Below are 26,045 nucleotides of genomic sequence, written 5' to 3'. Positions count from 1 at the left end.
ATGTCAAGCATGCCCTGCTCTGACAGATTTACCTTTTATTTTAAGATGCGTTTTATTTAACTCTAATCTGTCTTTCCTATTCTCTAAGATGATGACTCTTTGGCACCTTGTGATAAAATATCTGCAATTCTTCTTGTGAGCAATGGTATTGCTTTTCATTTGGAGAGTGGTTGTCACTTCGATAGACATTGTACAGGGTTTCTACAAATTTACCAAATTGCCAATCCAAATGTTCCTGTTATCTCTTTCTGTGATGGATTCCTTTGAGCTCATCTGTCTGTTGTATGTTCACAGCTTCCAAATGCTCCACTTCAAATCTTTTGCCAAGCTAAGTTCATAAAGAAATACCCCAGACCTAAAATGTACCAAAAATGGCTGCAATTCTTCAATGGTGAATACTTTTGTCTGACCACTTCAGATAAACCAGATTCATTATACAACCTCAGCTTGAAACATAACGTGACAGTGTGCAAAAATATATGATCTGCACTGAATGTTCTTGGGCAGTTACTGAAACAATGACCTAACAGGCTTGCGTGGCAGTATCGGTACGGACTGTGCAGATGAAATTTGAAACCAAGCGCTCTAATTATTCTCCTCAGCCTTGAGTATGAAATTGAGTTCTTTGCAAGCCCCTGAAAAACATGATTAAGGGCTGAGATGATTGGGTTCAGCGTGATGACAGCTTGTCAGGGAGAAACAACTCTGCTAAGTGAATTAGCTGTAATTATTTCTAATGGCTGAAATGAGCAGGCGGCTTTGTAAACAGACTTGGAGGAAATCTTTTCTAAAATGTGTTATCATTTGCGCTTTCATTCAATCAAAATATCTCTCTACATTTGTATGGTATCAGTTATATTTTCTGAAGATAATGAGCGCAGATAAAAAATTTTTTGCATCATAATAGTCAGGTTCTGCTGGTGGAACCAAATTAAAAAGTGCCTGTATGAGACTTGGATATATTTAGATAGTGGTCCTTTGGTGCTTAAAACCCACTTCAAAGCATTAATATGCAGAATGTCTTTCCAGAGATCGAGTGACACAAAAAGGTGAGGTGAGACAAAATCTCACAGGAGGGAATGAGTGGTAAATGCTCTGAAAGACATTCAAAATGTGAAAAGGATGTCTATTTAACAGGCTAGAAGTGTGTGCCAAAAGCACTGGAGAAAATGGATGTGGACTGTGTTGCAACTCAGTAAACTCCATTTTATTAAGCAGTGATGTATGATCGCATTTCTTGGAAACGATGAAATGATTTGTGAAAGATCGCTATTGAGATGCAGATTCAACAGGGAAATGAATTAAAGCTTGCAGGGACAACCTCGTTACTGTATCTCCATCATGATGGAGCATTACAATTTTAAAAATACTGGGAGTGCATGCAGACAAGAAAAAAAATTAGTAATTCGAGGATTTAAAAATACTGGCGTATTCTTCAGACGTGGATCAACAATCTTCAGATGTGGGGTACATTCAAAGTCATGATCATTGCACAAATCCCCATAATTTGTTTTAATGAAATGTGAACTGTACACATTTTATTTCGAGGCTTCTTAAACTAAATATAAAAATATACATTCCAGAGTTAAAGCAGTCATCTGAGACGTCATTTTGAAATCCCAGATGATATTTTATGACCTTGAATGAAAACTAAATTGCTAGAAACCATTTGTCTTCTAAGACACATCTCACATCTCTTTCTAAAAACGAGCTTTTCGTTGAATTCGACATCAAATACTGAACGTGTGCTTGAAAAAAGTTCTTCATTTTTCTTCTGAAATTCACTTTGTCTTCTTGCCTTTTGGCCTTTTGGTCTTTAGTCCTGATTTGTTGGCCTCATCCTGTGAACCAAGAGGGGAGGATTAGAGAAAGAATGATTGTGTTACATTAGCACTCCATTTAATGGTGCCAGAGCTTTTTCCGTGCTTAATATCTGAGTGCTTCTTTACAGCTCATGATAAACTCTTTTGCCTAAAACTCCCGCTGTGTTTGCAAATGTGCAAATTGCAATGTACTGATTGACATGCACCATGCTGTTTTAATGTATTCCTGTAATTGCATCAAACAAAACATTGCCATCCTAAGTACTTTTAGGAAACATCCTCTGCTAATTATTAGTCTGGCAATCCAGACTGCCAACTTGTAGAGAACTCTGGAACCTGTTACATAGTACAGGGTGAACAAATGTTCACTGAGTCTGTCTTGATGCATCAATTTTGTCTGAGTTTGTTTTTCATATTGGCGTAGAGCTTTATACAGCAGGAAATTGCTTTGATACCATTTTTAATAAGTGACTCATATACTGCAAAGTAACTGGCAGTGACCTGTTCCTCCTCAGGTGTGAGACTGATTCAGCTCTTTTCCCCCCTCTAAACTGTAGTCTCTTTTTCTCCTAAATCAAATCCTATCCAGGTATTCAGAGACTTTATGCAATTTTGGATTTAGCTTTTGCAAAACTGATCTCACTCACCTTACCAAAAATGATTTTCTCCCATTCGATATTGTCTCATTGGTTGTTGGGTAAGTATGCTGACTTTTGTAAAGGCTGTACACTGTTAAGAAGGAGCCCTGGGACACTGATTTCAGGGACTGACTGTTTCCTCCTCAAAGAATAAAAAGTTCCAGATTTCCACCAACATATCTTCCTAGACGAAATTAAATAAGTGTGCCCCAAGGGTTCGGGTCCTGTTTTTTAAATTTATTTTTTACATACACATCAACCCATCATTAAAGCTTGACTCAGGAAATTCTTAACAGTTATCAGTTTAAGGGACGTTATGAGGATGTAGCTGAGAAGACCTCCTCGTTTTCTCTCTTTATTGCCTTCCGGTGTCCGGTGTACACACGGCACAGAAAATAACCGGCTACTCTGAGGTTAAGGTGACATTTTTTTTTTAAATTCATCATGTCTTTGAGATGAATCTGACTTAAACAATCCATCCTACCGCCAAGGGGACATTTGTAAAATTTCTCCATATTTAGTGAAATATAGTGCTGTGCAAAAATCGGCCCTCATTTCTTTACATTTTTGCTAGGAAAATGCAAAATGGGTACAGTGATTTAAACATGTACAAAATTTGTTGCCACTGATGTTCAGTCGAGTTCTTCTATATTTGGTGCATCTCAGCTTTTTCTTCCTTTTTCCTAAGAATAATTTCTTGTCAGCCACCCTGTCGATGATGAGACCTCAGCAAAGCATCTCTCAGGCCCTGTGTCAAGTCTTTGCTGGATTTCTTCCTATTTCGTAATGGCTTTCAGCTACTGCTCATCTGATTTAAAAATAAAATAAAATAAAAATCTTTTTTTAGGCCTGCCACTTTTATCCTCCAGTTTTCTTCAATTTTCTGAGGACACACAGCACACCAAGTGATTCCCAAAGAATTGTCAGGCTAACAGCTCTTTGGGAATCACTGTCTTTGTTAAATATGGCATTTGTTTTTATAGATTCAGTTAAAGAAACTGGAAAAATATGTGGTTTTGTGACAGGCTGCTAGCAACAAACCACCTAAAGATATCATTTAAAATTTTCTGTTATATGTAAACACTCTTTAAACTGGTGTCTCTTTTATGTTTGAACAAATCATAGGTAGGTGAAACTAAAAACAAATGGTCAAACTCAAAAGAAAACTTTCAAAAACCTCAGGAAAGCCTTAAAACTATTTACTTACAGAAAAGTCTGGCTTCAAAACATAAAGGAGGCTCAATACTTGTTCCCTCCCGGGGCAGATGGCGGGTTGACTGGACCAGCGCAGACATGCTGGAGGACCGGATGCGCTGTCTACACCAGCTCTCGCTTACCTTTACCCACCCCTGTTGCCTGTCTTGTGTTTCTATGGTCTATTGACAGTCATGTGCTTTTTGTGCTGGGGTATTTTTTCTGTTCTCAAACTGTTCTCCCATTAGGTGCTCAGTCTGAGTGGAGTTTTTTTTTCTCCTCCTCTCACCTCATGTTATGTATTTTTGTTGTTTTTTCCTATCAGCCTACCTCTCTGACATGTCTTCCTAATGTGATGTTTGTGTAAAGTTTGGTCAGAAGGTTTCTTTGTAAGTGCGCATGCGCCATTAGCGCTGTAACCTATAATTTCCTTCGGGATTAATAAAGTATTCTGATTCTGATTGAATAATACTCAGGCACAGTGAAAAATAAGAATGTCATATATGAGCTCATGAGGTAATCACAAATTACACCTCAGTACGAGATATTGAGGAGGCTACAATGTTAAACTCAAGCTGATATTCTTTTTTTAATTCAATTTAAACAGAGCCAATTTTAAAAACAAGGATGAAACCTCTTTAAATGCATTCATGTCCCTCCCTTATATAGATGAGGGCTCCTCAAAGCTTTGGTAACTGAGTGTCAAGTTGGTGCTGCCTAATAGATACATTATTGGGTTTAATGTATCTGTTTAGCAGCACAGTACAACCTGAACAGAGATCATTATAATGACCTGGTGCTTGAGTTTCAGAGGGCACAGTTTGAAAGCAGCAGTGTATTACTAGTGTTAAAAAAATGTATGGTATGACATTACTTTCATGTCTCAAAGTGCAAGTGTTAATTTTAATTATATTTGCAATTTGTCCGTTAAAATTGTTTTTTTAACTGTAAGTAAGATGACTTACATTTCGTCACACCAGCCAAATCTGGAAATATTAAAAAAAGCTTAGTATGTATGGACAAATTTCCCCAATGCTCCACTCCTGTGTCTTACTATAGAAATGGTCGAATGAAATACAGTACAAAGCGGTGTAGTTTTCATGAATTCTGGCACTGGCCTGTGGGAGGACCCTTGTTCTAGATTTTTATTAGGTTTGAATGACTTAAGTTATTTGAATGTCATAAAAAATAGTTTTGAGTCATACTTCACATGTTCTAAAAATAGAGTGTTTGTTTTCAATCCAATCTAATCATCTTAAATTCTTATACAAATTTTTAGTAGACTTGATGAAGTGGAGTGATTCTGCAGAGGTGTTAAGTTCTCCTTCCACAGGCAGCAAATTCTAATAAGTTGGAATAAAATAAAGTGCTGATTTTTACAGTGAGTTGATGGGGTTTGGAAGAAGGACAAACTTTTTAAAAATGTAGGTTTGCAGTACCTTTAATCTATCTGTTGCAGCCACTCAAAGGTCAATCATGTATCAATGGAATAACTTTGGAGAACACAAAGGCGACTTCAAAGCAGACTGGACCTAACTTCAGGGCGGTGAAAGCGTGTTTGATCTCCAGAACATGTTGCAACCAGACACTTTGTAATAAACTGACGTCTCACTGTAACTATACTGTGTAACAGTACAACCCCGGCATTCTGACTCTGCTTTGGATGCCAGAAAGGCAAAACCTCGCCTGCAGTCAATCTCTTTGTTTCCAGATAATTGGAGAAACACTGGGTGGTAAGTCAATTAAACTACAAGAAACCAGGTGGTCTCCTGCATCAGAAAACTGGCAGCAAAGTCAAATTTGACTGATGATGTGTCAGCAGAAGATGACAGAGCAATGTGTAAAAGGCTCAGAGTGTGTCTCACCGTAGAGGCAGTGTATCCCTCCTCCACCAGGATGTTACGAGCACAGTTGTTGATGTGTTTGAAGCGATCGGGACCTAACAAAATGCCCCCGAACCACCTAGACACGACCACCATGACATTACGCACGTCCAGGATCTGTTGTGAGAAATAAACGTGTGAAATGAGCTGGCTGAAAGCTTTGATAGCCGTTTTCAAACTGCATCAGATATATTTTACACTATATTTGATTTATAATAAACAGATGAATCTTCATGAAATGCATCTGACTAAGCTTCCAGTCTAAAGCCAAGAACCTATAAATCTAAAATGGATGTATTTGTGGTGTCATTTCTTAGAGTTAGACAGAGATTTATTTTACGTTCAATTTCGTGTGTTCAATATGTGGTTTAAGGACACAGTTAACTTACATTAGGACAGAAACAGAAGGGCTCGATGTCCAATTAATTCATTAAATCACATAATTGAAATATTCTACTTAAACACAAATGAAATAAAAACTACAATAAAACTAAATATCATCTCAAAAAACTGAAATAAGACAGTTTTCTAAGCAATAAAATACCATAACAACAGAAACGTTTAAAAGACCATTCAGAAAAAGTACAATAAATCAACTGTCTACATCTACATGAATGGCATTGCACCCTGCAATGAACATATGGATAATTATCACCCTGCTGTGCTGGAACGTTCAACTATAAAAAGCATTTTGGCACCTTTTACATGATTGCTTTGATTTTCCTGTCAAAAACTGTCAAGTCCAGCTGCAGCAGGTAGCTTTTTGCAGCGCTACCTGCCTTGAACCAGTACCAAACTGCAGACGTGAATTTGGCAAATGTGTGAAGTACTTGGCAGCCAACGAGTGCATTGTTCCCCTCCGGATTTGCCATAAACTAAAACCCCATAAAAAAGAGTGAATATTAGCCTTATTCAGTAAGTTCAATATTTAATTGTTCTCTCTCTACCAGTCTAATAACAGTTTTATGTTTACAGTTTGTTTACAGTTTGTCATCTTGATACCTCCAGATGGAAAAAGAAAAAAAAAAATGCTACAGCAGCTTTACAGGAGCAGCCAGAAACGTCAAAGGTGCACTCTCATATCTCTAAAGTTTGTTTGCAAATAAGATGTGCAATATAACAAATGTGTAAATATATAAAACAGGAAAAGCCTTAAGATTGTTTTTCTTTTTAATTGAGACTGTTTCCCCATGTTCCTCTTCAAGTTCTGCAACTCTTAAGTTTGAGCGCACAAAGATTAAATTGAGATTAATGAAATTCCCAGTAAATGGCAAAAGGCATATTTTCCAAAACACCAGACTGTGGTCTTAAAATGAAGTGGAGAACTTTACTTTGCACTGCCACAAAAAGCAATCTGTCATTTGAAGGGACTCATCCACATCTGACTGCCAGCTCTATCAATAAGATCCCACTTTTATTCATCGCCACACACTTCCACATTCACTGCGAGCGTGCACACATTTAAATGAGGAAATGGGAAGAAAGCCTTATGAAGAGGAATGAGATTAGAGGAAAATAGATTTGGGAAAAGCTCTTCATGTAAATTGCTCACTATGCTGAGAGTGTTGCGAGTAGAAGATTAATCACTGTGTTGCTCAGAAAGATGGAGGACAGCAGATCCAGTTACAGGTCAGACAGCTACAGGAATTTACCTGATTTCTTAAATCTGCTCTCATGCCCGCGAGTTAGAAAAGAAATCTATAAAAGGCTGATAGCTTGAATCAATCTGGTTTTAGGATTAAAAGCACTGATTTTCCTTTATCATTCTCCCCATTTACTATTAGGAATATTAGAAGCAGTGGGTGGCTTCCATGCAGCGCCTGGAGACTGACCTCTGATGTGAGCCAGTCGTTGGTCAAGGACACAGTGACAGCAAAATTAGCCTAGCGTTGTTTGGATGAAAGAAACCGAAGAGGAGCTTTAAAGCTGCCCCTGCGCTCGGCCAAGGCTCTAACTCAGAACCATTTTCCCTAACTGAAGAATGATCTTTTTTTCTACTCTAAAAAATATTTCCTCTGCAGCTTAGCTTTTACTTGCACCTCGTAATATCTAGCATCATAGTTAATGGATTGGTTCTTACCTAGTGCTTTTCTACTCCGTGAGCACACAAAGCACTTTGCACAGCAAGTCTCATTAACCCCCATTCATACATTACTTTGCATCAGATCAGCCTCCAGAGCCACATAGCACTTCTTTCCTCCCTTGTAAAATTGGATCTGTCACTATGAAGCACTCCTGTATCACTCACATTATTCTCTTGCTTATTTTCAATATAAATATATAGATTATTATATTGATTATAAGCTACACTCTGTTGGTGTCGCGAAAGCTTTAGAATAGAAGAAATAAAGTTTAATGCGCTTCCTTGATAGCAAATATAGAACATATAATAACACAGATGCAGGTAAATTAGACTTTCTTTGAATTCTTTCAGCATTTAAAAGATAATTTAAAGCAAAGACTGGCTGAGCAAGTTTTTAAAGCGAACATATGAGCGCTTGATTCATCTGAATTCAGTGTAGCAGATCTCAGTTTCTGACATATCCACACCGATAATCCAATGCACCATTTCACAGTGATTTATCTCTCTAACAGGGCCACACTGGCAGCGGCGACTGCTGTCATCCTATGAATGAAAATGAACTTTGACACGAGTCATGGATTTCATCTGGAAAAGCTCTGACACGACGCAGCACCTAGGAGTAATGAGTAATGACACAACTACTACAAGTCACTGCTGAGCTTTGTGTTATAGGAAACTTTTTGTTTGGTCACAAACCTTTTACTGGCTTTCATTCAACGTTACAGGGAAACAAAAACTGTGTGGACAATAACACATTTTAGTGTGATGTGGGTGTGTGTGTGAATCATAGGGCCATCTGACAGTAAAACCCAGTGACAAGGGCTTCTTTGATATTTGAAATAAAAGGATTAATGACTGTGTGAAATTATTATAGTGGGACCATAGCTCCCAGTGGAGGAAACCTAAACACTATTTAAACATTAGAAGCGTGGTTTATACTACTGCAGCCACATCCCCACACAAAACAATCTCAGTTCTGTTTTTCTCAGCAAGTACACTTCTCTGAATCGATGTTCGGCTCTGCCTTAGAGACCGGCAGCTTCAGTATTTCCACATCACATCATCTCAGTGTCTCAAAATCAACCCTGACAGGCTCAAAGAAATTCATTAGATAGCCTGTCTAATTTAAAAGAGACGCAGTTTTGATGCTCTGTTATGGACATTAGTCTGAATTTTATAAACGTCCTGAATTGATTTTCACTGGAGTTTTGAATACATATTCTTAAAGCTTTATGTGACACCGTCAGTAGATTACTTACTTAATCTATTAGAAGGGTTGCTTTTCACAAAACTGAATTAATACTTCTTCCTCCCTATACAGTTGGCTGTGGTTTAAGGCCATAACTGGAAGGTCAGTGGTTCGATCCTGGGCTCCTCCATTCTGAATTTCAGTGTCCTGAATGCCAATGCCCTTGACACATTACTGTTTGTGTGTGTATGTGATAGGAGTACAGATTATACTTATATTAAACGCTCATAGTATAAGGCACTTTGAGTGGTAGGACTGAAAAGGTGTTAGAAAAAGTGCTATTAAAAGTATAAATGAAGTCATTTCAATAAAAAATGGCAGGTGTGCTATAAGAAACTGCAACAGAATTTAAAATAAGGCCTAGCATTCAGTGTATAAACATTTTTATACCAACAAGAGAGACTAGCATGCTCAATAAGCTGTGACATTTCTATAATCCTTATTGTCCATTAAGCTGAAAGGCATTAAAAAAAGATTATCATTAAAATTAGGAGCATCCTGTTTCAGAATGATGCTGAAATTGAGGATTCACGGCTATAATATATATGTCAGTATGTCCTAAAAGCTCTCTGACAAAGTACAAACAGTACTGTTTATGATGCTAACCTCCATTATACCTCAAAATGCCTTATAATATGAAAATAAAGCTCTCTGCTTTCAGGAGTGCCGGCTTACTTGCTGTTATGAGAAGCAGAAATAGATGTAGAACCTTCATTTATTAGGCTAATTTCACAGTTTAGGTTAAAGTCAAATATCCTGCGATGTTCCCAGTCTGCTAAGGAATCTACCATAATGCAATGACCAACTCGTTTACACATGCATTCACTGTTGATGGCTCTACTGCATGTCATTAACTAATCTCTCTGATGTGTGTTTTTTTTTTCTGTTTGTTGATCACGGTCTCTCTGTGCTCCTCTTTGTTCTCTTCTCTTTCTCTCACCACCCAACTGGTCACTGCAGATGCCTTACCCACCTTCTGCCAGAGATCTCTGCCTGTTAAAAGGGAGTATTTTTTTTCTCCACACCAATTTAAAGTGCCACTCGTACTGGATCGCTGGATCAGCCAGCTTCTCATAGCAAGGTTGTAGCATTGTCTACCTTACAATATAGGGTGTGTCGTGAAAATTAAGATTATGTTTTGGCACTATATAAATAAATCATAAAATACATTAAAATACCCTCAAACCACTTAATGACATCAAATCTGTCTTTAGTTTCAGAACACCTCACCCAAAAATGCCCCCATTGTTTACTGATACAGAGGATATAGGTTACAATACCAGGACCTTGGAACTGGAGAAGCCAAATGTAATTCGGCCGTGTTTTTTATTTATATTATTCGCACTTATGCCTGTCCCGCTGTGACATGTTATAATTTTTAACAAAAAGGCCTAATCTGCTTTGGTGGTGTGACATAAACTGTCAAAACTGTCACAACAGCTACCCTCATTAAGAGTAACTTATTTTGAATGCCAGTAAACACGAAAAAAGTGTCAAGTTTCCAATTTATGCTGCAAAATATGATATTAATAAGTGGTGGTTATCACCACTACCATACTATATGTCTACAAGTGCGTGCATTACATTTGAAAAACATTTAGGTTGATATTGTGGGAGTGTGCCTTACTGATAACAATCTTAATTGCAAAATCACAGCAGTTTCCATATTAAACTGTAAGTGGTAGCATGTAATTTTGACTGCTTGAATCATTAATGCCCATCAAGGGACTGGTGTTGGGTATTAGCTTCAGCTATATGCAAGGCTATGTAGATTGGACACAACTGTCAGTGTCCTTTAGAAATAAACTAAATTATGCATACTGTGAAAATAAACAGGGCAGCACAGACTCCAATTAAGCAATTCAAAAGCCAAAGGAAAGCTCAAGGCAGCCAGCAGATTTAACAATGTGGCTGCCGTTACTGGGCGGACGCTTTTGAGCATTCGGCTTTGGCTAACTGACTAGTTCTTTGGGGATTTTTACCTTTTTAACAAACATAACATGCAGTTTTGGTATGAAGCTGAAAGAGTTATCTGTTGGACCAAAGCATTTTTTTTAATTAAATGATAACCTGCAGTAAATGGAGCAATCTCCCCCCTGCGGCTGTCTCGCCGTCATCTTCACAGTCCTGCAGGAAGCTGTGCTTGTCCTCGCAGTAAATCCTACAACAGACAGAATCACAACAGCTTGGCTTTAGGCGGGAGAGCATTAAGACGTTGTGGTTAGTGTGACACTGTGACACTTAAAGCCTCTTCACCGGAACATTTTTTTCAGTGGTCTAAATGTCACAATATCCTCCCCGTGAGTAATGACCACCCAGGCAGTGCACCAACGACGCAACATCGACCTCATTAGACGACACTTTAAAAAAAAAAAACACCACACATCTCACACACAGGCAATGCCTGAGAAAACACAAACACACACTGAGAAAGGCCACATACACACATCTTTTCACATTATGCACAGTACTGTCAGAAGCCGTCATTTTCTCTGGTGCTTTTTTGACCTTTAATTGCAGCAATGAGCCCTTTGGGGAAGACAGATCAGCCTTGAATCTTTACTTATCTCATGTTCTTCTCCACTGTGGGCGTAAACACATACAGACATATATACTTTATTTATATTAGATCCATTATATATTAAACTAAATAATGTATATTAATTTAATTTATTAGATTGAACCTTTATTAGATGTTTCCTGTAGTGTCCTTTTAATCACAACTGATTCATTTCACATTTCTATACCCACACCTGGGATGTCTCGATTGAACTGACAAGTCATGCTACATCTTTTAAGTTGGACCCTCACTTGCCATCCAAAAGCTTGAATTTTATTCTTTTCTCATTGAAGCTGTTTGGGTAATTGCCTTTTTGAATCAGCCAACCTTTCATAAGCTGCCATTCAATTCTCAGAGAAAAATTTGGTTGATACAATTTTATATTCAGTGATTGCAAGACGTGCAGGCCCTGAAATAGCAAAGCAGGTCCACGCTGTGGTACTCCGTCGTGACATTTTAGTTCAGATTAGTTTCAGCTGGTTTCCAGAATAGATTTTCCTGTTTCACTTTAGTTTTTATTGTTTGAAAATGTTTAATTTTAGTGTAGTATTATCGTACGGATGCTATGTGTGGGGAGAATCAGTGAAGATATTACAATAAACACACAGAAGGATTTGAAAGCAGCTGGCTCACAGTCATGTAGATATCTCAGTCTTAATGAACACATTCATCGATCATTAATCAGGCAAGTTGTAGTAAAATTTTGCTACCCAGCTAACAAATATTTAGACTAAGGCTTTTCTAAGTTCACAAAGTCATTTTATTTAGTTTTTTTGATTTCGTTCTATTTGTCTGTCTCATCATAAGCTCATCATAAGCTTGTTGCTGAATTTCCCAACATTTTTGTGGTCTTCCTCTATTTAGAAAATTCTTATTCACTATTTTTCTTGCACAGATCTCTGAAGGTGCTTTACTGTTACAATTGCTTTCTTTTACACCTCTTATATGATTCTATATTGTGCTCCTGGTGTGATCCACTGCTAAGAAAAGCAGCAGTTTTTCATACTGTGGAATATAAAACTCACAGGGCATTAGAAATGCTTTCTCTATAATGTCACTTCTAAGGTTCAGAGAAATTCATGTTTAAGGCACGGTTTACATCACATCATCATTCTTTACATTTAGAGAAGGACAAGTCTACAAATCACACTCCCAATCTTATCTGATCTACTGGCACACTTGAGACTTTGCAGTCTTTAGCACAGTGGTTCATTATTTTTCCAACCCACACTCAAACAGTATAACTGCTTGTCTGTTACTACTTTAGTGTGAATGTGTTTGTCTATAATTACAACTTAGATGAAGAGCAAACCACACATTTTGAATAATCAGTGTAGAAATCCAAGCATTACAAAGGGTTTATACATTTTTTTAGCAACTATATAAGCGATATGTGACATTACTAACCTGTATGCATAAATATTATGAGTGGCACTGGCAATCTTCTTGTTTTCGTACAGCTTCTCCAGGACCATTTTAACCTGTAACAAATAATGTGGGGAGTAATGAAATGTCACTCTCAGATGCATTTACACTGACTTTACTGCAGAAGCAAGGCATCTCCTTTTCAGCACTGTGTTAGCTGGAACCTGCTTTCATGCTAAAATCCTGATTGAAGGCATACTAAAACAGCAGTGATGTCCAAAAGAAGGTCAGACTAAAAATGATGCTGTATTTGTGCAGATGACAACTTGTCAAGTCAACATGCTGTCTAACACTGCTGACTAATGCACAAAGCAGCATTACTCAACTGTTTATGAAGCTAAATCACCTCATGTATTAATTAAACAGACACTGAAAGGCTCAAAATAAAACTGAGGCTTGACTATAGTGTGACAAAAATTGGTTTTAAATTCATGCCTCCCCTGCCTGTTCCATTTTTGTAGTGCTGTCACCGTCGTGTCACCTTCGAGTTAGTTACCAAATTTAGCCAGTTGGCTTCTGTGCTGGCAAAGGCTACAGCAACACTTCAAAAGTTACTCTAAAACAGTTAACACAATGTATGTAACAGACAGACGTAGCTTTCAGCTCTGAAAGATGATGGCATCGTGCCTTAAACCTGCACTCCCTTTAATGACCAGAAGGGGGCAAAGGGGGTCATTGCTTAAATAACCCATTTAATCGATGACCTCTGTAAATGCTGTCGGAATGAGTTAATCACTAGTCTCAAATCTTCTTAAATACAACATTTCAGACATCATGGTCCGCATTAGTCTAAAAATTTCAGATAAAGCAGGGTGTGTTTTAAGGCAGGGCTACCTTGAAAGTTACAGGCTGCCACCATATGAGTGTACAGTGTCCCTCAGTTACCCAGTCAAATCCACCGTCACTGGTCACATCCATTTCCATAACACCAAAATGCAAAAGGTGAAAGCAGCACAACAGGTTCACCAACGGGTGACGTCATTATGGGTACTGTGGGTTGATTACTGATATATTCATATATATATATTTATACAGGTCAAATGACCCTAGAGGACACAACTGCAGATAATCACAGTATACAGAAACAGTAAATAAGTTCAGATTAGATTTGTGCAATAGTTACTGCAGACTGGGAACTCTGTTGACTCTGGGACTTCATTGGCTCTAGCACTTTATATTGTGTGCAAGTGGTTTTATGGAGTCCTTAATGTTTTTTAATATCATATTTTCTCATATGCACCAACTCCTGAATGCAATGACAATGAAAGCCCTTTTATCTTATGCCATTTAGTACTGACCAATTTAGAAGAACAAAAAAATAGGCTATACTGAAGTTGAAAAAAACTAATTACGTGCCCAATTTGTTTTTCTTTATATCTATAAATGAAATCAGTCACTTCCAGATCAGTATATAAAATTATGGAAATGATGTCCAGCTCTTCGTCTATTTGGTTTATGTCCTCTAAAGAGGACAGCTGTCTGCGTAAATATTTTTATACAAATTGCAATTCACAGCAGGTGGAAGCTTTTAAGATAAGCTGGTATGTTACCAGAGACTCAGAGAGTGAGATTAGCATGCAGGAAGGAACCAGATGATGTTTCAGATATAAATTATCTTCCACTCATCAAGTATTTCTGTTGAATTTTGTATGAATTGTTGATTGCAGAGAGGATTCATCATTCATGAAAAAAACGAGGCACAAAATTCAAACTGTACACTGTTGGAGCTCCATCTTTTTATGCATATCATTTTTTATTATGCTCATTTCCATGCTGTACCTGTCTGGGAGTCACCACAGGCGCCAAATGGGGCTGGAAGGTACTCCGTCGGTCTGTGATCGGGTTTCCATGTTTAATTGGAGGCAGCTCCTCATCTACAAGATAAAATATTATCCGTAATAAGACAGAGACTGATTTTGTCAGAAATGATACCATCGTAGACTAAAATGTGCTTTTACCATTTGCCTGTTCCAGGAAGAGGTGCACATTTTCTGTATTCAGTCTGAGACTGCTGAGATCTGGAATGTCTTCATCATCATCGACATCCTTCTCAGCCGTCATGTTCACTTTTTCTGGTTCTTCCACTGAAGGAGGTAATATAAGAAATGTTATGTCATGTTAATAAGAAAGTTGATTTTTTTTATGTCCCTGATGCCTGTAAAGGTCTTCACCGAGCTGTCTGTAGTCTCAGGGTGCCTGGCACTGAAATGACACCTACTGAGCAAATCATCCCCAAATTACCATTACATAACCTTAACATTGGCATGTGAATGCATGATAAGGCTAATATAATCTTCAACCAGAATACTGTAAACGTGACTGAGTAAAGTGCCATCGATAAAACAGGAAGGATGTGACTGCAAATTAATTACAACACATCTGACAACATCTAATAAACAAGCCAATGTCGAGAGATCAAACACCAAAAGCCGATCTAAAGGTGCTGACATTAGAACCCTGTTGTTATGGAAACAAAGGTGTGCCATGTGTGAGGACGGCCTTCATCAGCTGATAATCTATGCACATATAGATCATGTCTTATACGCGGTCTTTCAACACAATCATAAATAAATGTGCCAAAAATTAAATGCATGCATGACCTTCCCTCAGCTTTTGATCATAGCAAGCTGATATCATAGCAGTTAATAAAATCTGCTCTTTGAAAAGTCTGCCAGCATTAATATTTAAGTATCCTCCAACAAAAGTTGGGATTTTAGAGAATAAGCTTTGTTACCTGTCTATATTTTTGTAAATCCCATGAAAATATCAAACCAGCGATGCATTAATAATAACCATGGCGAGCCAGATGGGTTGTTAAGCAAAATCAATTGGAAAGCCTTTGGAAAAGGGCATGCTCTTGTTAAAAATACCAGGAAAGATGTTTCTGTTCTTCCACACCAATCTGATTAATAAACCATAAGATGTATCTATAAGAAGCATGTAGCTTTTAGGCCTGAAACATGTACAAATGTACAAGTGCTTGAAACTTGTATTTATTATAAATGAGCTGTATGACGCATCACCTCTAATTGCAAAAAGAAGAAGTCAGGCAGCACAATAAAGCCCTCTTGGTCAGTTTTTCATAGATTCATTTGCCCGTTGCATCTGAATTTCAAACACCAAGGTATCAGTGGCCAAAGCTGTCGTCCCAAGGTACAGTGGTCTTTCTTTTATATACAGTCTATGCTTCAGAGTCAGGTCATTCTCAAATGCACGACCGTGTCATCTAGTGTAAGTGCAGCTGAATTCTCTGAGCACATGTGTGTTTTTCACACACTGTGAATTTTCCATTAGCGTGAGAGCACCTACATGTAAAAAAGCTGCAGTCCAAGGACTTTCAAGCATTAGCAGTCAGTGCAGGTAACGATGTCGCTTATAGGTTCTTTATTCTTCAGCACACAGAACTGACAAAATAAAAACCATTAGGCAGATATTTATGTAGTTAGACCCGTTATCACTCTATGATAATTAACTGTAAGCTGCACATGGAGATAAATATAGATTGTTGAATGGTAATAAACTGAACTAATTACTTGAAGCATTAAAATACATATGTCTATGCTACAAATCATCACAATTAATTATTTCTAAGCCTAAATAGCCTTAAGACTAAAAACATTACAAGCTTATAATTATACATTTAAATTAATTTCAAAATTTGACTTGAAAATGTTCCTCCAGTTATTGATATAATGACCTACATCTTCCTGCAGTTATCCATTTAAAGAGGTTAGTGGTAGTAAAGTAGCTGCTCTTGTTCATTTTCTTTTACCACTCAGCTGATGCTAAACTCAGCAATGCCAAATAAGTCTGAACTTCTCTACTTTGTTTTTTTCCATCCACTAGTATTTATCTTAGAAGTTATTTTTAACTCTAAAAAATGACAGAACTCTGTGTGTTTGCTGGGCACTATATTCACCTGTGGATTAGCACATTTTGTTTAGGTGTTCTTGAGTATTCTGTACGCATGAACTACTTAAAACAGACAGTGGAACATGTCACCAAGTGCGATAGTGTGACTCACTCTAGTATTTGTAAGAGTATATCAGCTACAATTCATTGCCTTGGAGAAAATATGCAAATGCAAAATTGTCATAAAAAGCACGTACCTTTAAAGGGAACTAAAAAAACAACCTTGTCAACAACAGGGGTCTGTGGCACAGAGGATTTGCTGCAGCAGGCTTGGCATACACAATACTTTTTAGTAGAATTAATCCATCGTTGTTTGTGTGTGTGTGTATGTGTGTGTGTGTGTGTGTGTGTGTGTGTGTGTGTGTGTGTGTGTGTGTGTGTGTCTTTTCCTAATAGGATTTGATAAAAAGGCAAATAAAGACTTTAATATGTGTGTTTGTGTGTGTAGTAGAAGTATATTTTTCAGGGAAATAAAAGCTAACAAATCTTAGAGGACCAGAATAAAGAGAAGAAATGGCAAAGTTGAGCTGCTCATGGATCTAGCATGTTTTATGCTAATAAAGGTTCACAATATTTATTCTATGCCTGCACAAAGCACAAACTGGACAGAAGCACACACACAAAATTACAAATCATTAAAATGTTCTATATTTAGATGAATAAATTCTGTTTTTCTACCTTTTTTCCTCCTGTGCGATCTAATGAATCCAAACTTCATCATCAGAAACAATATTCTGTCTGTACTTTTCATGTCTTTTCTCATGTTTACCCACTTTTCATTTCCTTTTCTGTGAAGTGTACATCTTCAGACTCATCGTCCCCCTCTTCCTCTTGCACACAATGTCCCTGTCTTTTGAATGAATGAGCTGTCAATCCCGCTCCTGAGCTGAAGTGCTGTGACCAGTTATACTTATTACCACATGAATTGCAGAAAGGGGAATTATGACACGCAACAATGGGGAGGACAGTTAATATTTTTCAAGCTTGTTACTCAAAAGAGACCGTCTGCCTCAATAATAGATGTTGCTCAGCGCTAGATAATTGAGACAGACAAGAAAGCCCCCTTCTGAAAATCTGATTCGGTGTGACACTTGTAGAGAATCTTTAATTTGAGTACCTTTATGTCTTTTTACACTTCAAAAGACTCTGCCGGGGTAACCAAAGGTATTACACTGATATTGATCTCAATTCAGCGCAGTCACTCAGAGTCTTGAGGAGTTTTTAATGCCCCTACAGGCCTCATCTTATCACAGCTTTAGACCGCACTAGACAGTTGTCTTAGGAACGGAGGAGTGTTTTAACAGAAAAGAAGAAGCATCAAGTGGGTAAGTGGGTTGATCCAATAACTGACCTGCAGGTAATCAGTGGTCTAGATCCCGTCCAATGTGTGGATTATCGTGTAAACAAGTCCTTAGATAGACTGAAACTGACATTTTTCTAAACCCACTGCCAAAAAGTTTGTCCAAAGAAAAGGTCAAATGAACTGCCTCATTGACTGTCACCCACTTGCTCTAACCCCACTATAAATAAATGCTTTGAGAGACTCATCCTTGTTCGCATTAAGGCAGCCATCCCTGCTGACCTCGACTCACGCCAGTTTGCATATCAAGAAAAATGATAAACATAGGATGCAGTCATCACAGCTCTCCACACAGCTCTTACACAGTTTGTGGGTTTTAACTCGGCTGTAAATATAGTTATCCCTCACAAACTAGTTCACAAACCTAAGCTTAGGCTGTTAGTAGTGCATGTGTTCACTGGACATCCTGAGCACCCAGAATGTCAGGATGGATGATACTCTTATCCTGAACACTGGCACATCACAGGGGTGGGTTCTCAGCCCCCTCTTCTACTCGCTGTTCACTCCTGACTGCTCTCCCATTGACACATAAAATTTGATGATGATACCACCATCTGATATATGACTGTGATGAAAAAGCCTGCAGGGAGGAGGTCAGGCACCTCACACACTGATATTATCCCAATAATCTGGACTTAAACACAAGAAAAAATAGCAGGGAAATCAAAGTGGACTTCTGAAACACACTGATCACTCTGCCCTTTGCCACACAAAGAAGAAAGAGAGAGGTTAGCAAGCTTTAAGTTCCTTTATGTTTGCATCTCGGCCGACCTCACCGGGACCACAGACATCTCCCATCAGGTGGGGAAGGCCCAACAGAGGTTTTACTTCTTGGGGAAGTTAAAGCACGCTCACCTGACCTACTGTTGCACAGTGTGGTTCGTCAGCTGCATAGAAGAGAACAGAAAGGCTTTGCGACAGGTGGTGAGGGTGGCAGAATGTGTTATTGGTGCCACTCTACCCTCCCTCTGTGACACTGGTTGACTCCAAAGAAAAGCCTGTTGTTTTATAATGTACCACACCCAAACCAGACTTCATCTGTTCTTCCCTCTGCTCTCTGGGAAGAGATTCAGATCAATCCGGACCAAAATCAGCACCTTAAAAAAACTCTTTCTTATTCAGTAAGAATAGACTGTCCTCTAATATCTGGAAATTTAGTTTTAAGCATCTTGCTCGTATCTCTTGCACCGTGCAGTGTTATTCTGTATGTGCTACCTCACTGTGTTTATCTTTATTTCTATTTATTTTATGTTTATACTACAGGCTGTTTGTCTTTTGTTGTGAAAGAGCTTTAGAGCCGCCGAGTGGTTTTTCATTGTTTTGTGAACAATGACAATAAAGATCTATTCTATTCTATTCTATTCTGTTCTAATTTATCAGTCGCAGCCACCACTTGACAGATTAATAACACAGTGAGCTACTTTCAGCTACTTTCACTTATTCATGTGGTGGCTCCACATGTTTGATTTGGCAGTTTGTACCCTTCCTGACATGACTTTTCCTGTGAATGTGTAAACCACTACACTATGTAGACAACTAGTCAATGAGATAACACAAAAAAGCCAAGAAAAAAAAGAAGTACAGTTCTGTCAAGCACAGATACATGCAAGGATAAAATAAGAAATTTAAGCTTAAAATGTGATATTTCAAAGTCAATTTATCCAACATGTCTCACCAAAAATAACCTACAAAACCCATATGCTGTAAAAAACCAATAAATGATACAGCTTGTTTGGGTGAAGCAGCCCAGGAGGGTCATTTAACTCAATAATCCAGCACATGGAATGTCGTTTTTACACCTTTAACTTCATCAGTTTGTATATAGAGACTGTTAAGCCTCAGTCCTTTAATATGTATTCAGGAATCACGTGCAAGTTTACAGGAGACAGTGTATACACACAGACTGTAAATAAAAGATTGACATAGCCGCTGTAATGCCACCGGTGGGTAAGGCCCTAATTACACCGTCCTACAGACTGGCAGGTGACCCCTGTCAACCAAATATTGGCCCCTGTCAACCAAAGCAATGACAAGGAGGCTTCTGGGGCAGCACCCTCTCATTTCCAGCAATAACTTGCCAACCAGTTAGAGAATGCACATTGCTCTCTGTAGTTGCCAGCAGGTCAAGAGGCTTGTGTGACTGAGGCCTTAGTGGTTATTTTACTTTGTTGTATTTTGCTTGTTTGTTTTTTTCTAACATATGTGAACACAGTTTAATGATATGTTAGCACTGGTGAGTTATTAGCTGATCGCCGTCACCGGCTCACCCAGCAGGGTGACAACAATACCCCAGTGTTTTACAGCTAAGGGATACAAACGAAACCAAAACAACACATACTCACAGAAAGACACTATAAACTGAACAGCTGACTCCTTAGCATCTTTTAGTAAAACCAGACAAGAATGTGAAGAAACCCCTGTAACCTAAAGTGGCCACACCCTTAATTCTGCATAACTTAACATAGTTCCCATGGATGAATTATATAAAAACTAACCAAAGTGCATTCACTATCAAGGTGGAAATTATTTACTTTTTGAATAGAATAGAATAGAATAGAATAGAATAGAATAGAATAGAATAGAATAGAATAGAATTCAACTTTAACAACTTCAACAACTACTTTTTGTACCAGGGTGTAAATATAATTATTTTGAGAGTTTGAGACTAAAATGTCTACAGTTACAACTCTATGAATTCAACGAAGCACTTCTGGAGAGGTCAAGACTGAGGTGGTCTGTCAGGTGTTATTCCGAGTCATTAAAAATGGCCATAAAGTGGGACCTCAAGTGGGAATTTCCTTTTTTCACACCTCACCTGTTTCTGAGTTCTGGGACTTCTCAACGAGGAAATCTCTAACTTTTTCTACCCACAGGTAGAGGATGCTCTCCCCCGCGTGCTCCCTATAAAAATGAAATATTTTTATGTGAGGGTGGGTGAAATAAGAGGCATGTAAACTACAGTGATATTAAATCATGGAAAACAATGACAATGAAAGCTTTTGATGTGGCTAATATCCCTCTACGGTATCTCTTCATGAAGTCAAAAATTATGAAAGGCACTCACACATAGATGTCTTCCAGGCTGTTTGCCAATTTGGCCCTCTCAGGGCCTCGCAACCACACTGCACTACAACAGCCGAGAACAAACGCAGGGTTATTGAGTAGGAGTAGGAGTGGGCCGTTGAGTGGGATGCTGTTCTTTCAAATCATCAGAGCTCTTCCATATTAAATTTGAAAGGCAAATCAGACTTACTTGATCTGGTATATGGGCGGAGCTGCGCTTGGATAATCAGGTGGGAGAATTATCTGATCAATAAAGGGGGAAAAAAAATCAGAACAGCATTACAAACAAAAATGCATGATGGACACTAATATGCAATTTTCTGCACCTGCAAACACGCCGTCAGTTTTGGCTCCTCCAAGTCGGCGGATATTTTAATGCAAAATATCCTGGATGCTTCATCAATCACACACCATTCATCACCATAGATAGAAGACAAAGCCTCAACCTCTTCAATCTAAGAGAGAACGAAGAACAACAAAGCAATTAGATTAATCATATCAGAGTCGGTGGTGATTGTTTGGACCATGGATGCACAGAAAGCTTCACTCACTTTATTTAATCCATGTGTAACTGACATTTAATTTGATTCACAGAGGTACTTCAAAAAAGCATTAGTTACCCCTTGAGTAGAGGCAGTAAAGTGTTTAAATACCTGGGGTCAACCTTCCAAAGCAACAGACAGTGCACAAGAGAGGTGAAGCACAGAGTGCAGGCAGGGTGGAGTGGGTGGAGATGAGTGTGGTCTTGGTACTGACAAAAAGACAGGAGGCTGTGTCAGAGATGCTAGCTGAAGATGCCAAAATTAGAAATGAGTACATGAGCACCTCAGGTCAAACAGTTTGGAGCCAAACTAAGAGAGGAAAGGCTGAGGTGGTTTTCGACATGTGCAGAGGAGGGATAGTGCATATACTGGACAAAGGATGCTGCAGATGGAGCTGCCAGGCAGGAGAAAAGAGAAAGACCTCAGAGAAGGTTCAAGGATGTCGTGAATGAGGACATACAGAGAGTTGGCATTACAGAAAATGATGATAGGGATAGGGTGAGATGGAAGGACATGATCCGCTGTGGCGACCCCTAACGGAGAAGCCGAAGGAGTTTTTGGAAATATCCTTACTCGCTTTGTCTCCAAGATGGTAAGATGGTAAGAGAAATGCCATGCTTGCATCTGTACATTATGTTTATTGAAAGATCTAGGAAACAGTTAATTTAACATAAAGGCTGTAAGTAAGGGTGATAATAAAAAATACCCACCTAGTTTGCAGATATGAACTTTTTGCTAAAATGGGCTGAATGCTGCTGCTGACTTTCACTTTCACATAATCTTCACAGACTTTGTGGATAAATAAAAAACAGTCTATCTGCAACATGATGAAGGACTTTCAGCTATTTCTATAAAACGTTACATTTTAGAATACTGGCACTTTATTTTCTTGTGCAAGCTTTGATAAGAGTGGAAATACTTCCACAAAAGCACTAACTCTGTTGTTAATGGGAAATGGCAGAACAAATACATCACGCCCCTTTCACTTCCTGATAAAATTGCCAAAATAGCTCTTTCCCTACCTATCTGACTATCACTACTTCATTAATCACTGTGGTTGAACTTATCAAGTGAAAGGGGCAAAGATGAAGTGTATTTAATAAGAATATTCAAATTAATGTTTTTGTTTTTACACTCTTCTGGACTAACTTTGGAATAACCTTGGGACCTGGAGCAGCTCCTCAGCTTGGCCTCGGCCATAAATTAGCTGTTGCAGCTCTCATGCCACTCTGCGTACGTCAGTTTCTTTTTGACAGGCAAAGAAGACTTGAACATCAGAGGGGCAGAGGTGTATGTCTGAAATGATAATAGCAGGAGAATCCTTGCTCATACATAGACAAGACTAAACCAAGGGTGAGCAGTTAATTTTTCCAAGGGGCAACATGGGAAATTGGGCTGTTGCAAAAAAGCTGAACTCAATTCACTTCAATGTTAATTTTTATCTCTTTATAAAATGCTACTGGTAAGAGTAAATATTACAATTAGGCCCTAATTGTGTCCACTTGGGAAATTGAATTGTCCAGCCCCGCTGTAAACTGAGTCCTTAGAGCTGTTTTCACTGGGATTACTTGTACTTAGATTGATCTCAATAATTAAAACTTATTGGCCTTTCTTAATATGACTAGCCATTATTGTAACAGTATCTACATTCAGCAGCCATTTTATTAGTTACACCTTGCTAGTTTCAAGCCGGAACCCCCTTTGCTTTCATAACTCTGTTAAGTCTTTGGGAAATAGATTTAAACAAGGTGCTGGAAATATTCTTCAGAGATTTTAGTGTGTATTGACATGACAGCATCACACAGTTCCACCTGCACATCCAACCAACTCTCCTGTTCCAGCACATCATAAAGCATGTGGATACTATTGGATGAGATGTGGTGACTCTGAAGGCTATTTGATTTTGTGACGTTGTGATGTTCAAGAAACCAGTTTGAGATGATTTGTGAAATGGTGCGTTATCCTGCTGAAAGCAGCTGTTAGAAGATGGGTACACTGTGGTCATAAAGAGGTTATAACATTTAAATGATGCTCAATTGGCACTAAGGGGCCCAAAGTGTGCCTAGTAAATCTCACTTACACCATTATACCACCACCACCCTGAACTGTGATATATGGCAGGAGGGATCCAGGCTTTTATTCTGACCCCACCAGCCGAATGTTGCAGGGTTGGTGTGTTGCACATTTAGAGATGTTCTTCTGCATTACTCGGTTTTAATGAGCGGTTATTTGAGTTACATTCCTATCAGCTGTAAGCAGCTTGGCCATTCACCTCTGACCTCTGGCATCACAAGGGACGTTCACACAGAGAGAACAGGATATTTTCTCATTTTTAGACCATCTTCTGTAAACCCTAGCAGTGGTTGTGTGAGAAAATCCCAGCAGATCAGCAGTTACTGAACTGCTCAGAGCAGACCATCTGGCACCAACAACCTTGCCACATTCAAAGTCACTCAAATCACCTTTTTTCCCCATTTTGATGCTCAGGTTGAACTTTAGCAAGTCATCTTGACCATGTCTAAATACCTAATTAAAATGAATTTCTGCCATGTGATTGGCTGATTAAATATTTGTGTTAAGTAGTCATTAAATAGGTGTACCTAATGAAATAAGACAAGTATCAATATGTCCCCTTTGAATATGTAAAGAAAAGCAATGGGACAAATCTGAGCTGTAAACTGAATGACAACACACACACACACACACATTGTGAGATTACAGTTAGTGATCGCAAGACAGTATATGTCATTATTTTCTTTATGATTCCCAACTTAGATGCCAATGTTTACTTTCCCTGAATATAAAGACAGTGGGTACACAACTGTATAGCAACAAAAATTAAATTATGTATGCCTGCGATGGTGTTCACTTTTTTCCCTTTTTTTCTGCTGTTTTGACACTTTGCGTTGATGTGTGGCCTCTGTGCACCCTGCTGCACCTGCTGCGCTTCAAACATCACTTCCAAAAGTGTTAATGAATCCAGACACCTTGGGAACAATCTTCAGTATATGTGTGTGTCTGTGTATGTATGTTTATTCAAGTTTTTTATGTGCTGCTCATGTATATTCATCTTCATCTTAAATAACGCAGCAGGGCTTGTTCAACCTGTCAGCTCTACATCTACCGCATTTGGCTTACGTGCTCTCACCAGGCCAGTTGAAAATATTACAACAAACAAGACATTTCGCACAAACTGACAGGATTGCCTAACTTTTTCTGAGGATTAAAAAAGGAAGTACTTTGTGCTTACTTGAGCCTGAAGATCCTCATCATCCCCCGGAGTTATGATATCCGCCATTTATTCTTCTCATGACTAAGTGTCACCTATATTAAATGTGTTGATTATTCAGTAAACCACAAAACTCATAAGACACACGTACATGAGTTATGTGTTGACGCCCAGCTCTGAGAAACTACTTCCTGGTCAAAGCAGAATGACTCGTATATGCGTATTTTAACTTCCGGGTTTTGCATTGAAACCAGGACAACAATAAAATCGTAAGAAGAAAGAACATAAAAAACCGAGAGCGTCTCAGTTTTATTTTAATTTAAGACAGCAGTTAAGATTCATCAATTTTATTTATTTATTTGTTATTCATGCTCTTTATTTGCAATAACAGACTTTTATTTTGAAAGGAGTGGGATTGGGCCAGGGCGAGTTCCGCTGCACGATAATCAGCTGATCTCAGTGTAAACAGTGCACGGAGGTTGTGTCATGTGCTGGGGGAAGAGACAGGGGCAGTGATAGTTTTCGGCTGTCGGTCAGCTGGACGATAAATGGGAAATGTATGAAGTGAAGAGCGACAGCGTGATGTGTTCCGCTGTGTTTGCGCTGCAGTGAGACAGCAGGAAGGGCTTAAAACATCACATGCAGCTTCACAGAGGGCCTGTGTGAGCAGCTCTGCCTGAAAACACTGGATTTTACCTTTACGGGACTGCATTAGTTTAAGTAGTAAGTGTGTGTGTGTGTGTTTCTGTGCTTCTGTGCGCGCGCTCGGTATTTATTCAGTCGCTGCTGTGTTTATTCTAACGACCCATGAGGAATTTAGCTTGCAACTGAGACGATTTAAGTTGAGCAAGAAGTGAGGTTTGAGGGTAAAATACTACATCAAGTAAGGAAATAAAGGTTCAGGTAAATTCAGTCTAACTGTAGAAAATTGGTCATTGCGACTAATATGTTATCTTTATCAGTGGTTTCACAGTGTAGCTGCTCGACATGGAGACGGTCTTAACAAATTTTTGTACACTCAGGTATTTTATCCACACCGAGGGCCTCGTCTGAGGAGTTGTAAGATAAATGGAAGGGGTCATGA

At 38.6% G+C, this 26,045-nt stretch overlaps 2 protein-coding genes across 2 annotated transcripts in view; one reads left to right on the top strand and one right to left on the bottom strand.

The window, feature by feature from the left end:
* On the bottom strand, positions 1–25,140 carry impact (impact RWD domain protein). The gene is made up of 11 exons (XM_005732262.1): positions 24,983–25,140; positions 21,517–21,645; positions 21,381–21,433; positions 21,192–21,254; positions 20,943–21,028; positions 14,814–14,939; positions 14,635–14,729; positions 12,838–12,911; positions 10,941–11,031; positions 5,521–5,655; positions 1–1,841 (listed from the first exon to the last, which is right to left on the bottom strand). Exons 1-11 carry the CDS (start codon positions 25,028–25,030, stop codon positions 1,782–1,784), a joined length of 960 nt encoding a protein of 319 aa, XP_005732319.1. The 5' UTR covers positions 25,031–25,140; the 3' UTR covers positions 1–1,781.
* Positions 25,141–25,400: 260 nt separating this feature from the next.
* Positions 25,401–26,045, top strand: part of osbpl1a (oxysterol binding protein-like 1A) — a 31,287-nt gene continuing 30,642 nt past the window's right edge. The window contains exon 1 of the mRNA XM_005732432.1: positions 25,401–25,684. The gene's annotated coding sequence lies outside the window, so the exon portion shown is untranslated. The remainder of the gene's footprint in view (positions 25,685–26,045) is intronic.

This window comes from Pundamilia nyererei, unplaced genomic scaffold, assembly GCF_000239375.1.
Source record: "Pundamilia nyererei isolate P.nyererei 1_Seehausen unplaced genomic scaffold, PunNye1.0 scaffold00046, whole genome shotgun sequence".
NCBI lineage: Eukaryota > Metazoa > Chordata > Actinopteri > Cichliformes > Cichlidae > Pundamilia > Pundamilia nyererei.
Note: the sequence above shows the minus strand (reverse complement) of the source record. Positions and strands in the feature narration are given on the sequence as shown.